At 48.1% G+C, this 13,893-nt stretch overlaps 1 protein-coding gene across 3 annotated transcripts in view; it reads right to left on the bottom strand.

Moving 5' to 3' along the window:
- MYLK (myosin light chain kinase) overlaps positions 1-13,893 on the bottom strand; it is a 607,164-nt gene that overhangs the window by 100,438 nt on the left and 492,833 nt on the right. For all 3 annotated transcript variants that reach the window (XM_033946557.1, XM_033946556.1, XM_033946555.1), the window contains exon 22: positions 2,685-2,838. In XM_033946557.1, the coding sequence (XP_033802448.1) occupies positions 2,685-2,838 (154 nt within the window). The remainder of the gene's footprint in view (positions 1-2,684; positions 2,839-13,893) is intronic.

Below are 13,893 nucleotides of genomic sequence, written 5' to 3'. Positions count from 1 at the left end.
CACGGTTATGCACGGTTTGTAAAATCGTGTATAACGCACGTGTTATATACGTGAAAATACGGTAGGTAACCTTTCCCCCAATTCTTCCCCATTCAGAAGTTCACTCAGGCGCTTCTCTCAGTCTAGTGGGCCAGGGTTTTTCTGTTTCTTCCCTATGTATAGTAGGATGACCCCAGCAGCAGCGCTGTGAGACTAAGACTAAACGAGAAGTTATGACACTACGAATAATCCAAAACGCTGCAGTTAGGCTCATTTATGGACTGAGGAAATATGATCACATCACACATTGTTATCGTGAATGGCACTAGTGGCCTGTGGAGGCACAAATTCTTTTTAAATTGGGATGTCTATTATAAAGTATTGATGGGTCAGGTTCCTTCTTACATGACAGACTTGTTTTGTTATTCCTCTACGCATTATTCGCGTATTTACCAAAGCTTTCTTTGTTTATCCACCATTCAAGGGCTGTAGGTATAAAAGATATCACGACAGAACTCTCTCTTTTCAGATTTGAATTATGGGATAAAAATTTTAAGCGGCTCTCATCTATTTCTTATCTTCACTATAAGAAACAACGCAAGACTTTCTTCTTCTCTAAGGGCTCCTTTTACGAAGCCGCACTAGCGTGCGTTAAACCGCCGGCCGCGCTAGCCGCTACCGCCTCCTCTTGAGCAGGCGGTAGTTTTTCGGCCAGCGCGGGGGGTTAGCGCGTGATGAAAAGTCGCGCGCGTTAAACCCGCTAGCGTGGCTTTTGTAAAAGGAGCTCTAAGTTTCTTGGTTCTTAATATTAATGCAAGCCATCATTTTGAATTATGTTTTCTAGTTAATATTTTGTTAACCGCACTGAACTTTAAGGTAATTGCGGTTTAAGAAATAAATTCTTATGTTATGTTACGCTATTATAGACACAGCACAGCTCTGGAACGGAAGTGGAGGAGGACCACTCCTGCCCTGGTCCACTAGATTACCAGGGAGGCCACCAAGTGAGTTCCGGGATGAGGGGTACAGGGTATAGTGGGAGGAAGTTCTTGGGGGGGGGGACAGAACTCTGGGGGTGAGGGAAGTTGCTCTTGGGGGAGGCTGCATTGTGTGAGGGGGCTTGATTGGGGAGCTGACTGCAGGTGGATTATTTTTGCAGGGGACATCAGAACTGGGGAGGGGGTATGCTATTATGCCACAGAGGGATCTAAGTCTCTGTCATATCTCCCCTCTTCTGACTTTCTTCCACAGTATGCATATTGAGATCTTTAAGTCTGTCTCCATATGTTCCATGAGAAAGACCGCTGTCCACTTCAGTAACTATCTGCTGGATCAAAACCTTCTTTCATATATCTTTTGGAAGGTGTGGTCTCCAAACTTATATACAGTACTCTAAATGAGGTCTCACCAAAGGTACTGTCACCTCCTTTTTCCTAGCCATTTATCTTCTTATGCACCCAACATGCTTCTGGCTTTTGCTTTCTATCTCTTTGATTGCCTTAGATGGCTATAATCCATAAAATCCATATGCTGAGCCCCTAATATTTCGTCATGATCTCGCTGTATACCACTGATTTTGAACACCAGCTCTTGCGATTGCACCTAGCTTTCAGAATATCAAACAATATTTACGCGATCAATTCGCGTACTATGGGGCAGACGTAGCAAAGAAGGTCTCCAGGGCAGAAACTGCTTTGGCCTTACCCCGCTATTTTTCGCACTGAAAGCACTGGGGGTACTTCCATAGATAAAATTGGACATGTTTTGCAGTGGTGCACATCTTCCAATTCTTTGGCCCAAAAGCGGCGTTGCAACTTTCCTCCAGTTGTTCATGGTTGTCTTTTAGCTCCGCTTTAAGGGAGCAATTCGCTACAGCTCCCCTACAGTTGGGTGCTGGAATGATGAATGCTGAGTATAAATTCCATATTGGCAATCGCATGGGCAATTGTAAGTCCGCAGTTATGAGCCTAATTTCAGACGAGAGCACTGACACTAGCCAAATGGCTGGTGTAAATGCTTGCACCCAATTGCTCACAATTACAACAGGTGTGTAGCCAGGCCCTCAACCCACCCAGATCCATGACCCCTTGCAGTTGTGTGCTATGGAAATTGTACACATATTTTGTAGAATACTAATTAAGGGCAGTGACTGCTAATCAGAGTCAATTAATGCCAATTAGCATTTGATTCCAGTGTTCCCCTGGTCATTCGCGGTTGGCGGTTCTCGGTCCCGGTCATTCGCGGTATTTTCCAACTGCGCCCGCCGACCAGAAGAGGACAGCGGGGGAGGCAGGAGAGAGCAGCCGGAGCGCCGGCGAGTGCTGGAAATCGCTCGCCGTATGCTCCGACCGCCTCTTCTGCACTAAAGTCGGGCCTCACCAATCAGGAGCTGCTTTGACACGCAGCTCCTGATTGGTGAGGCCCGACTTTAGTGAAGGAAGAGCCGGTCGGAGCATACGGCGAGCGATTTCCTGCACTCGCCGGCGCTCTGGCTGCTCTCTCCTGCCTCTCCCGCTGCCCTCTCCAGTCTCGCCCACGAAAAACCGTATTCGCGGTTTTTCAAGATTCGCGGGGGTTCCTGGAACGGAACCCCCGTGAATATCGGGGGGGGGGGGAGTACTGTATTCAATTAAGCTACGTGCGTAACTGAGCTTATATCTGGGCGTGCAAGCTAATGGAATGAGGTGGGGCTACAGTACACTTACCAAACACAGTTAAGTTGACTTGTGCTTGCTTGTTTCCTTGTTTGTTTTCCACCACAAAAGTGTAGCATCCACAGTGCTCCTGCCTCGCTGAGGAGATGGTTAGCTTGCTGCTGTTCTCCGTGTTCTCTATTTTCATGAAGTCATTTTCTTTAATCTACAGAAATCAGAAATGCATAAGTAATACAATATACTTTTGGAAGTAGTTTCCAAAGCTTTTTCCATGGGAAAACGGCTGTATATCCACAGCTTTCAACTCTTAACTCCCCCTTCACTGCTGTCAGATACCTAGACCCACTATAACCTCCCCAACCCCGACATGTCTTGTCTAAATTAGATTGTAAGCTCTTCTTAGCAGGGACTGGTCTATTGTATGTTAAAATGTACAGTGCTGTGTATGCCTTTCAGTGCTGTAGAAATAATAAATAGTAGCAGTAGGTATCTTTCAGCGCTATAGACATTCAGGAAGCAGTGCGGGGCGAGGCTTGAGATCGCAAACATTGCTCCTGCCCTGCGCAGCGTGATTTGAGGAGGCGGCGCCAGCCAGCGGAGATGTCTTCAGAGTCGGACAGCGGCGCATGCAGAGTGGCCTGAGCCTAAGCTTCACGGCCAGCACCAACCTGACTCCAACTGATGGGTCCGCGCCTTCCACCAGCGTCCACAGTTTGCTCAGGTATTCAAGGGGGAATGTTTTTTTTTAAAAAAGTTCAGTTACGGTACTCTTCTAATGGGGCGGCTTATCTAACAGCGAATTTTAATGTCTTTAGATAAGTCGCCCCATTTAAGCAAGCCGCACCCACTGCACAGATTTGTAAACCCATGTATAGGCTGCAGCCTATACAGGGGGAAATACGATATATGCACTGGAAAGCATGTTATTCACACTCGAGAGCATTTATTAATAAGTGAAAGCAATCGTTTTCTTCATACTGGGAGTTTTTTGACCAATCAATGGGGGGGGGTCTATGTTGGTAGCAGTATTTATTTTAAAGATCCTGCTGAGGCCTTTTTCTTCCAATTCTTTTATGTAAGAAACACAAATGCAAATATAATTTTATATTGGCATATCACAGTCTTGATTTTTGGTTTTGATTGGGCACTTTTTCCTCTCCTTTTTCCTTTTTTTTTTTAAATATATTTTTATTGAATGAACCAATCACGAGAGGTACAATCAGCAACCAAGCCAAAAGAGTATAACACCAGAGATACAGTAATCAGGTATGCTATACAGCTAGGCCAGAAATCAGGCACTCAAACAAAGCCTTCCCATGAAAGTTCACAATTTTCATTTATGAAACAGAACAACAGGAAAACAAACCTCCCTCCCTCCCCCCGCCCCAAATCCACCCACCCTCCTCCCCTTGCATCCTGAGGAATCGACCCATCTTAGAACGAGTCCCAACACTCCACATAAGCCACTGATTGCCAGCTAGTGACACCCTTCTTGCGTTGCCTCTCCCAGATCGCCATCTGGGACATACTAGCTCTCCATTGTTGGAACGTAGGGCACACACTACCCACCCAGTGCTGCAGAATGAGCTTCTTAACGAGCCCCAGAGCCACCAGCACAAATCGTTGCAAAGGCACAGCAATACCAGCCTCAGTCAGGGGACCCGTGACACCAAGCAGCAGAGTCTTGTACGACCATTCCAGGGAGCGCCCCAGAACATCCTCCACCTCTTGAAGTGCACGTACCCACAGCGGTCCCACCAAAGAGCATTCCAAAAAATGATGCACCAGCGTCCCCTTGAGAGCAGGACACCGGGTACAAAAGGCATCAGGCCACAGGCCCATAGTGTGTCCAACGCAGCGGGTTACATACGCCCTATGCACGATCTTAAGATGAATTTCAAGTAAAGCAACATTAGGAGTCGCCCCCGCACCATCCACAAAGCATTGTGACAACTCATCAACCGTAACCTCTTCACCCAACTCAGAGCTCCAGCCAGCCGCCATCCAGGACAGAAAAACCTCAGCAGGCCTCCAGTCTCTCCCCAGTTTGTACCAAGCCGACAGCGAGTTAAAGTCAAGTGAGAGGGAAAGGAAAGCCCTGTCCAACGGGGAAAAGGTAGGTAACTCCCCGGACGGCAGCCGAAGCGAGGAGCAATAACTACGTAGTTGTAAATAGAACAGTACGGACCCTGCACTCCACGCCCAGTGCTCCTGACATGCAAAAAAATCCGGCAGTCGCCCCGAACCCAGCTCCACAAGCTGGCCAACAAATCGGCACCCGGATCGACTAGCCCGCACAAAGAAAACATGTGTACCCGCAGGGAAAGCAGGGTTAGCCACGAACTCCAAGAAAGGGGAGGGGCCCGACGAGCCCCCCAATTCCCTGCGCCACCAACCCCAAGCGGTCCGCAGAGGTCGTAACAAGGAAGCACAGGCGCCAGCCCCGGGTCTCAAGATATTGAACACTGATACCGGGTCCGCCAACATGGACCAAAATCCCTGTGGGGCAAACTTAGTCTCACCCGTGTAGATTTCGTGCACCCAACGAAGCAGAGCCGCCACGTTATAAAGACGAAGATCCGGGAGATTGACCCCTCCCTGAGACCGCTCTCTAATAAGCTTGTGGTAACCAATTCGCGCCCGTCTAGAGCGCCATATAAAAGATGAAACAATACCTTTATATTTCCTAATATCTCTACATGTGATCCACAGAGGCACCATTTGCAGAGGATAGAGCAACTTTGGCAAGAGGACCATCTTAAAAAGAGCAACTTGACCGAGAAAAGAAATCGGAAAGTCCATCCACCTCTTGCAAAGCGCTCCCACCGCATCTAGTTTGTCTAGCACATTTTTCCTATATACCACCCGAGGGTCCGCATGCAAAAACACTCCCAGGTATTTAAGCGTGCCCCCAGATCATTTTAATGGAAAAGAAGGATCATGGTGAGCCGCACAGTGCGAGTGGACCGCCAAAGCTTCCGACTTGTCAAAATTAATGCTCAGACCGGAAAACATACCAAATTGTTGGATAATCTGAATTAGAGCAGGCACTCCCGTAAGTGCATCCCCCAAAAATATAAGCATATCGTCAGCGAATAGATTAATTTTAAATTCTTGCGGCCCCCAGATGTATTCCCCGCAGTTTTGTAGTGTGCCTGATCTTAATCGCTAGAGGTTCAAGGGCCAATACAAACAGCATAGGAGAGAGCGGACATCCCTGACGCGTGCCTCGAGCTAGGGAGAAGGAGGAGGTGAGCGCCCCATTCACCAAGATCTGTGCAGTCGGCTGCTCATATAGCGACCGAATTCCGGCCAGAAAGCTCCCCATGATGCCCATCTGTGGTAAAATCCAGAACAGATAATCCCAGAGAACTTTATCAAATGCCTTTTCCGCATCCAGGCTGACAATAAGGGCATTCTCCTGACCCGAATGACTCCGTAGCACTGCCGGGTTCTGTAGCACAGATAGGGCTCGTAAAACATTAGCAGAAGAATACCTCCCTGGAACAAACCCGGCCTGATCCGGGTGAACCAGACCGGGCAAGACCTTGCCAAGACGTGCAGCCATAATGGCTGCGAAGAGCTTAATATCTTGATTCAACAGAGATATAGGCCGATAGGACCCCAGCTGGTCTTCCGCCCTTCCAGGTTTTGGTAAAACAACGATATGCGCATGAGTAAGTCGATGTGAAGGCAAGCCCCCCCCACACATGGCCTGACATAAAGCCTGAAAGGGACCAATAATCTTCTCCCCCAGCAATTTGTAGTATTCGGGGCCCAGTCCATCCGGGCCAGGAGCTTTCGCAAGCTTTAAAGCCCGTATAGCTCTCTGGATCTCAATGCCCTGCACTGGAGCGTTAAGTGCATCTCTCTGGTCCTGGGACAACTCAGGAAGGGGAAGGCCACGAAAAAACTCTGCTCTCTGCTCAGTGTCACAGCTCCCCCGATCATATAGAGCCCGATAGAACTGTACAAAGCTCTGTTGAATAGCCTCGGGCGAAGTTGCCTCAGAGCCATCAGGAGCCCAGATTTTGGGAATATGTTGCCTGCGGGCCCTGCGATTAACCAAGGAGGCCAACAATTTCCCTGCCTTGTTGCCCCACCTATGCAAACGGTATTTATACATCTGAATATCCCGCAGGGCTCTCTGTGCCAGTAAATCATTAATTTGACGTCGCAACTCCACGTATTGACTCTTGAGGGCTGAGGAACTCTTTCTATGCAACTCCCCCCGCACCTGACCCAACTGACGGGACAGATCCAGCAGTGCCTTATCCTGTACTTTCCGCTTATGGGAGGTGTAAGCTATAATTTTACCCCTTAGAACAGCTTTACTAGCCTCCCAGTATACCACCTCGGAAACATCAGAAGAGGAGTTATCGGTTAGATAAGAATCCCATTGGTTCGCCAGGAAAGTGCGGAAATCTTTATCCTCATACAAAGTAGGATTCATTCTCCAGCCCGACAAGGTCCTCTGGGGCGCCTGGTGATCAAGAAGCTCCATCCAGACCATGTGATGATCGGAGAGTACTCCGTCCTCAATCATCACTCTACGGACTCCGGACAAAAGGGGTGGGGCAATTAGCAAATAATCCAATCTACTGTGTGCTTTATGCACTGGTGAATAGAAAGTAAAATCAGATTCGTCTGGATGGAGCGTGCACCAAAGGTCCACAAGGCCCAACTACGAAGCAACAAAGTTGATCCCCTTGTGTTCCCCTTGATGTAAGCGAGGCCTGGGAGGTTTACAGTCAATTAGGGGGTCAGCAGTAATGTTGAAATCCCCACCGAGCACCAGTTGGTACTCAGAAAAGGGAGCAAGGGCAGCAACTAATACAGAGAAAAAACGATGAGAATACACATTAGGGGCATAGATAGAGCAAAAAACATATTTCGTTCCCTGAAACACCCCTGCCCAAATTACATACCGGCCCTCAGAATCCGAAATCATTTTGTGCATAGTACAGGTATGTTTCTTATGGAAAAGCACAGCTACACCCCTCTGTCTGTTATTAAAGGAAGCAAAGACAAGCTCACCCACCCAATCCCTGCGGAGCTTAGCATGCTCAGACGCGTTGAGATGCGTCTCTTGAAGAAGCAAGACATCCACCTGTAGTTTCCTACAGTACTGAAGTACCTTACTACGCTTAACAGGAGAGTGCAACCCATCTACATTAAAGCTAGCAATCTTAACCCCAGGCATAATACCCAAATATAACCAAAGTACACAAAAAAGACCAAAGATCATATGGGGCGGCAGCACCAGCCTCCCAGCCGAGCCGGCGCTCCGTCCACTCAAACAGAAAAGCAGTCTGAGCCAGATTCCCAGGATGCAACCCATACCCCAAACTACCCACCAACACAACTGCCAACTTCTTCAGACAAACCCCCCCCCTACAAACAAAATGACCCACCCCCCTCCCCTCCAGCAACCCCCCCGCCTCTTCCCCCATCCACACTGGCGACCACACCCCCATGCCACCAACACCCACCACACTCAAACACAGATGCTCACACTCCCCCCGCACCCTCCCCCAACCCCCCCCCCCCCCACGCACCTCCAACCACAAGTACCGGTCGCAGCCAGGACCCAACTAAAACAAAATAGAACAGTGGAGAACAGAGAACAGGAAAACATCCCAGACCCTGGACATAAAGGCTAAACACAGAGGGTCAAAAAGAGCAGAAAAGATCCAAGATCCAAGACAGCCAGCCCCGCACAACAGAACAAGGCAGCTAACTCTCCAGGTCAAATCAAAGAGATATTCAGAAAATAGTTATCAAACGTCCAGTCCTGCGCAAAAGCCGGCTGAGAGGGGTAGGATCAACCCCTCCCCAAGTATCATGTCAGCAAACCGCCAAAGGCCCTCCATCACGAATCCGGTGGCATCGCAACCATGTCCAAACAAATAGGCTTCATCCAAAGGGCAGCAAAGTAATCCAAACAGGCAAGAATAGTCCTTGTCCTAGATGAATCCATGAGAAAGCATGGTGGGCCCGAAGGTTCACCCCCAAAACAGAATTCTCCTAGTCTTCAGGCAGGGATGCTCCCTAAAGAACATGCTCATTACTGAGCAGGGAGACTCTCAATGAAGCGCTTCAGCTCCTCTGCCTTAGATACCGTAAAGGTGCGGTTCTCATAGGTCAAGCGCACCTTAGCCGGGTAAAGAAAGGCAAATCGAATTCCTCTGGAAACCAGTTGAGAGCAGTAAGGCGTGAAGGTTCTTCTCAGCTCCGCCACTTTAGTAGAGAAATCCTGAAATATCAATAGCTTAGCACCCTCGTATAGCAGATGACACGTCTTCTTAAACAGATCAAGTAAGCGGGCCTTAACAGCATAGTTGTGGAAGCGGGCCAGCACAGCTCGAGGTCTGTTATTACCATCCGAGTCACGTCGGTGCCCCACACGGTGAACCCGCTCCACCACCACAGGTCCCTCAGCGTCCGGGAATCCGAGCTCCTTGGGCAGCCATTGTTCAATCAAATGCTTAAGCTCAGAATCATGTACAGTCTCTGGTATGCCAATAAATCTAAGATTCTTTCTGCGAGCTCGGTTCTCCTGATCTTCCACTTTCTCCTCCAGCTGGGAAACCCGGGCCTCCAGAGAAGCAAGCTTGCCATCTGCTATTCCAGCCCTGTCCTCTTGAGCCGATAGTCGCTCTTCTACTTGTTGTAGTTGTGCAGCCTGCCCCACCAAGGTATCTTTAAGGTCATCCATGGAGGCATGCAGCTTAGCCAGTTTTTCATCAAGCAGCTGCGAGAGGTGCCTCATGGAGACCTGCATCACCTCGTCTGGGGATTGGGCCGACACGGCGTCTGTTTGGGTCTCCGCCATCTTGCTCGCCGGGCTCCCAGAGGTCTTTGTCGGCCGCGAAACCTTTGGCGGCATACTCCGCCGCTAGAGAGTGCAAGTTATGGTGCTCAGCCCCCAGCCGGCTCCCGGTGTCTATCAGCAACTGTGCCTTTAAGGATCAAGCATCAAGCAAGGGCCGGTCAGAAGCACACCAGGAAGGGAGGAAGTCGGCTGAAGTCGATGGAGGCAAAGCGGATCGCAGTGCTCAAAGCTCAGACTCACCAGCCAGCACGTGGTCCCCCGCCATCTTGTGCTCCGGGCTCCCGGCTCCTAAAGGTCTGCATCGGCCGCAAATTCGCTGGCAGCATGCTCCTCCGCTGGTGTGTGCAAGCCGCGTTTTTTAGCCCGCCGCCGGTTCCTGATGCCTAGCAACGGCTGCGCCTCGTATTTTGAGTCATGTACTGGTCGGGAGCGCGCCGAGAGGGGAGGAAGTCGGGGGAAGCAGAGCGGAGCTCGGTGTACGGGCGTCCGCTCAGGAACCAGCCATCACGTGACCCCTCCTCTCCTTTTTCTAATTATACTTTTTGTATTACAAGTTTTTTGTTTTTTTTTAATATATGACAACTTTGGACATTTTACAGTGGATGCTTTTTAAGTTAGAATATATAGTCAAACCTCGGTTTGCAAGTAGCACGGTTTGCGAGTGTTTTGCAAAATGAGCAAAACACTGGAGCGAACTGCAACTCGCAAACCAAGCGTTGACTTGATTTGCGAGACCCCACCCCACTCTGCGAACCGGCTTTGCTGCTCCCCCGAGGCCACCGGCGCTGCTCCCTCTCTTCGTGACCGAGATCGACTCTTCCCCCCCCCCACTGACCGGCCCTGTCCTTACCCGTGTGTCGTTGCTGAAAATGCCTGCCACCGGTTCTCTTCCGGGCTGCTGCGGGGCCTTGAGCGTCTGCGCATGCTCAAGGCCTTCTGGCTCTCACCCTCTCCGGACGCCGGTTAGAGATTTGTGGTGTTAGGCAAGCTTAGGCATCTGTCTTTGAGGACAGACACGATTTTATATAGGACACCCGTGTTCGATTCTCCAAAAGCCACCTAGCTGGCTTCTGAGATTGGACGTCCTATACAGAATCTGACCCTTTGTACCTATTATGTCCAACATCAATGATAAAACAGTTGCAAACTATATAAACTACAGCACTATGATTAATCTTTTCCATGAACAAATATGACCACATGACACCAGTCTACCTAAAAACACACTGGCTCCCAGTGAAAGGCCAAATCTTATTCAACTTCTATTGCCTGTTGTTTAAAGTACTTCAGGGCTATGTCCCAATTTATTTGAACAATAGACTCGCACTGAAAGAAGCAAAAAGGCCTCGGATAAACATGAATCTCTTTTCTTATCCCTCAACAAAAAAAACAAAAAAAAGCTAATAAAGTTAGAAGCAAAACTAGATAAAAGGGGGCTCATAATCGAAAGAGAAAAACATCCAAAAACCGGCCTAAGTCGACATTTGGACGAACATTTCTCAAAAACGTCCAAGTGCCGATAATAAAACTGGGTTTTGGACGTGTTTCTAAACGACCTAGGCCTTCATAGTGCCGCTGAACGACCAAAGTTAAATGGGGCGTTTTGGGAGGAGTGGCGAGGGCGGGAGTTGGGCGGGACGTGGACTGGCTTAGACTAAGTCGTACAGCATGTATAACTGAAAGTTTTACAACAGAGCCTTGATGGAACTTGGACGTTGTGACTTAGCCCATGTAAAACATGGTCTAAGTCACAAAAACCCACCTAAAGTCACCAGATAAGCACTGAAAACACATAACACAGACCCCCATACACTACCTCAGTGATCAACGACCCCACCCCACTCCCATAAAAATTTTTATCACAACTTTAAAATTCAGCCTCCAGACCATCATCACCTGGCCACCTGGCATAGGAAAGCCTAGTCGTCCAGAACAGAGGCATCTTAAGTCATCTTGGGGGTGGGCTAGAGACCCATAGAGAGGAAGACCCATGCCCATAACCCCTGTAATCACTGCATTTGTACTTAAACATGCACACTGTCCTATACACCCCCCCCCCCAAACCTTTTTGTACTGGCATATAAGTGGCTCCTGCAGCCATAAGGGCTATTGGGGTGGTAGATAAGTGGATCTAGGGAATTCTGGAGGTGGTTTGGGGAGCTCACCATAACCTATAAGGGAGCTGCAGGGAGAAGCCATGGCACCTTTTTTGTGAAGTTCACAGCAGTGCCCTCCCTGTAAGGTACCCCACTATTTAGGTGCCATGTCTGGATGTTCAGTCCATCACTTTGCAGACCCCTCCCACGTCCAACAGGGCTTGTTCTAGGCGTTTTTGACTTGGACAAAAAGTTGGACGAAAACGTGGTATAAAGATGGACGATTTAGCAGCTTGGACGATCAGATCAGTAGGACGTATACTTAAGATGATTTTCGAAATGAAAAAAAATGTGACGTATTTTTCGAAAAAGTGTCCTAAGCTGTTTTTTATTTTGGACGACTTGCGACTTGGACGAAAATGGACTTAGATGTTCCTTTCGATTATGCCCCTCATGTTGTACCTGAATGTACACCAGTTAATAGCCTTCAGGCTTGCAAGTGGCTTATATTTTTAGGTACAGCAGGTATTTTTAAAATTTTGTTTTTATCAAGCAGCAAAATTGTATAATGACTTTTAAGCCAGAATACAGGAATTTTGGATTTGACAGTATTTTTCTGTTCCTGGAGGACTCATTTGGGTCCTTTGGTTTAAGGTCCACTGCACTAACCACTAAGCCAATGTTCCCGCTAAGCTGCGCGGCCGTGCACCTTTTAGCAGGAGGCCCCGCAGCTGTTCAGCTCCACCGTACAGCTGGTGGAGTAGGGACCAGCACCCCTCTGGCATCACTCTTCCATCTTTTGCCGCTGTTGGATGGAAGGTGAGGGGGGAGGGGGGAGGGGGGGACAGATGTTGTATGGAAGGGGACATACAAAGAGGATGGAAATATTGATAGAATTGGGAGAGAGGGGAGATGCTGAATGGAAAGGTGATGAGAGAATAAGCTGTATAGAAGGAGGGAAACTAAAGCCTGGATGGAAGAGGGGAGAGACAGGAGGGAGATGATGGAACGGGGAAGTGAAAGGGGAAAGAGGGGGCAGAATGTATGGAAAGGGGAAGAGACAGAGGAGGGAGATACTGATGGAAGGGGAGAGAGAGTGTGGAGATGCTAGATGGAAAGGGGGCGAGGAGGCAGATGCTGAATAGAAGAGGGTTGATACTGAATAGAAGAGGGTTGATGCTGGATTGAAGAGGGGAGGGAAATGAGCAGATATTGGGGGGGAGAGACAGAAAGGAGGAGAAAATTAAAGGAAAGGGAAAGAAATGGCAGATATAGGGGGCAAAATAGAAAGGGTAGAGAAAGGGGGCAGATTTAGTGAAAGGCTGGGAATAAGGTGCAGTAAAATTGGAGAGTCAGGGTGAGGGAAAGAGATGGAAGCTTCCAATAGACCATAAAAAAGAGGGAACTTGAAGACTAGATAGTAAGAATGAGTTAAATCTGGATATAGAGGTAGAAAACTAAGGGTTCCTTGTAGTAAGGTGCGCTTGCGTTTTTAGCGCACGCAGGATATTACCGCACGCTACACCGCGCGCTACGCAGCTAGAATTAACACCAGCTCAATGCTGGCGTTAAGGTGTAGCATGTGCGGCAATATAGCGCACGCTATTCCACGTGTTAAAATCCTAGCGCACCTTAGTAAAAGGAGCCCTAAATTGAAGAAAGCTGAAAGTAAAAGGAGAGAAAAATCCTAGATAGAAACTTAAGACGGAGAAAAGCAGAAGTGAATGGCCAGAAAACAAACGTAGAAAAATGAATTTTATTTTTAATTCAGGATAAAGAAGTGTGGTACCTGGGTTTATACATGTTAATAAATATAAATAGAAAATAGAATTAAGGTGATATCTTTTAACTGAACTAATTTTAATCCATTTTTGACCAACGGTCAGAGAACAAAACCTCCTCTCTCAGATCAGGACCGCTTACTGTCTTGACCTGTGGAAGGAGGTGTTGGCCTCTGAGAGCCAACTGAAAAATGTTTTAAGTCCTTCCAATAAAATAACAAATCATCTTATTTTCCATTTTTTCATTTCTATTTGTAATTCTTAATTTGTAATGTACATTCCATTCCATTTCCCTATCAGGGTAATGGAATGGAAAATTTCTGCTCAAATCAACTCGGTCCTTTGCTTGTGAAAAATCTTTTTTTTGCTTACATGAACTTGGTCCTTAGAGGGAACACTGCACTAGGGCCAGGGGTAGGCAATTCCGGTCCTCGAGAGCCGGAGCCAGGTCAGGTTTTCAGGATAACCACAATGAATAGGTACGAGGTGGATTTCCATGCACTGCCTCCTTGAGATGCAAATCTATCTCATGCGTATTGATTGTGGAG

This window comes from Geotrypetes seraphini, chromosome 5 (assembly GCF_902459505.1).
Source record: "Geotrypetes seraphini chromosome 5, aGeoSer1.1, whole genome shotgun sequence".
Taxonomy (NCBI): Eukaryota; Metazoa; Chordata; class Amphibia; order Gymnophiona; family Dermophiidae; genus Geotrypetes; species Geotrypetes seraphini.
Note: the sequence above shows the minus strand (reverse complement) of the source record. Positions and strands in the feature narration are given on the sequence as shown.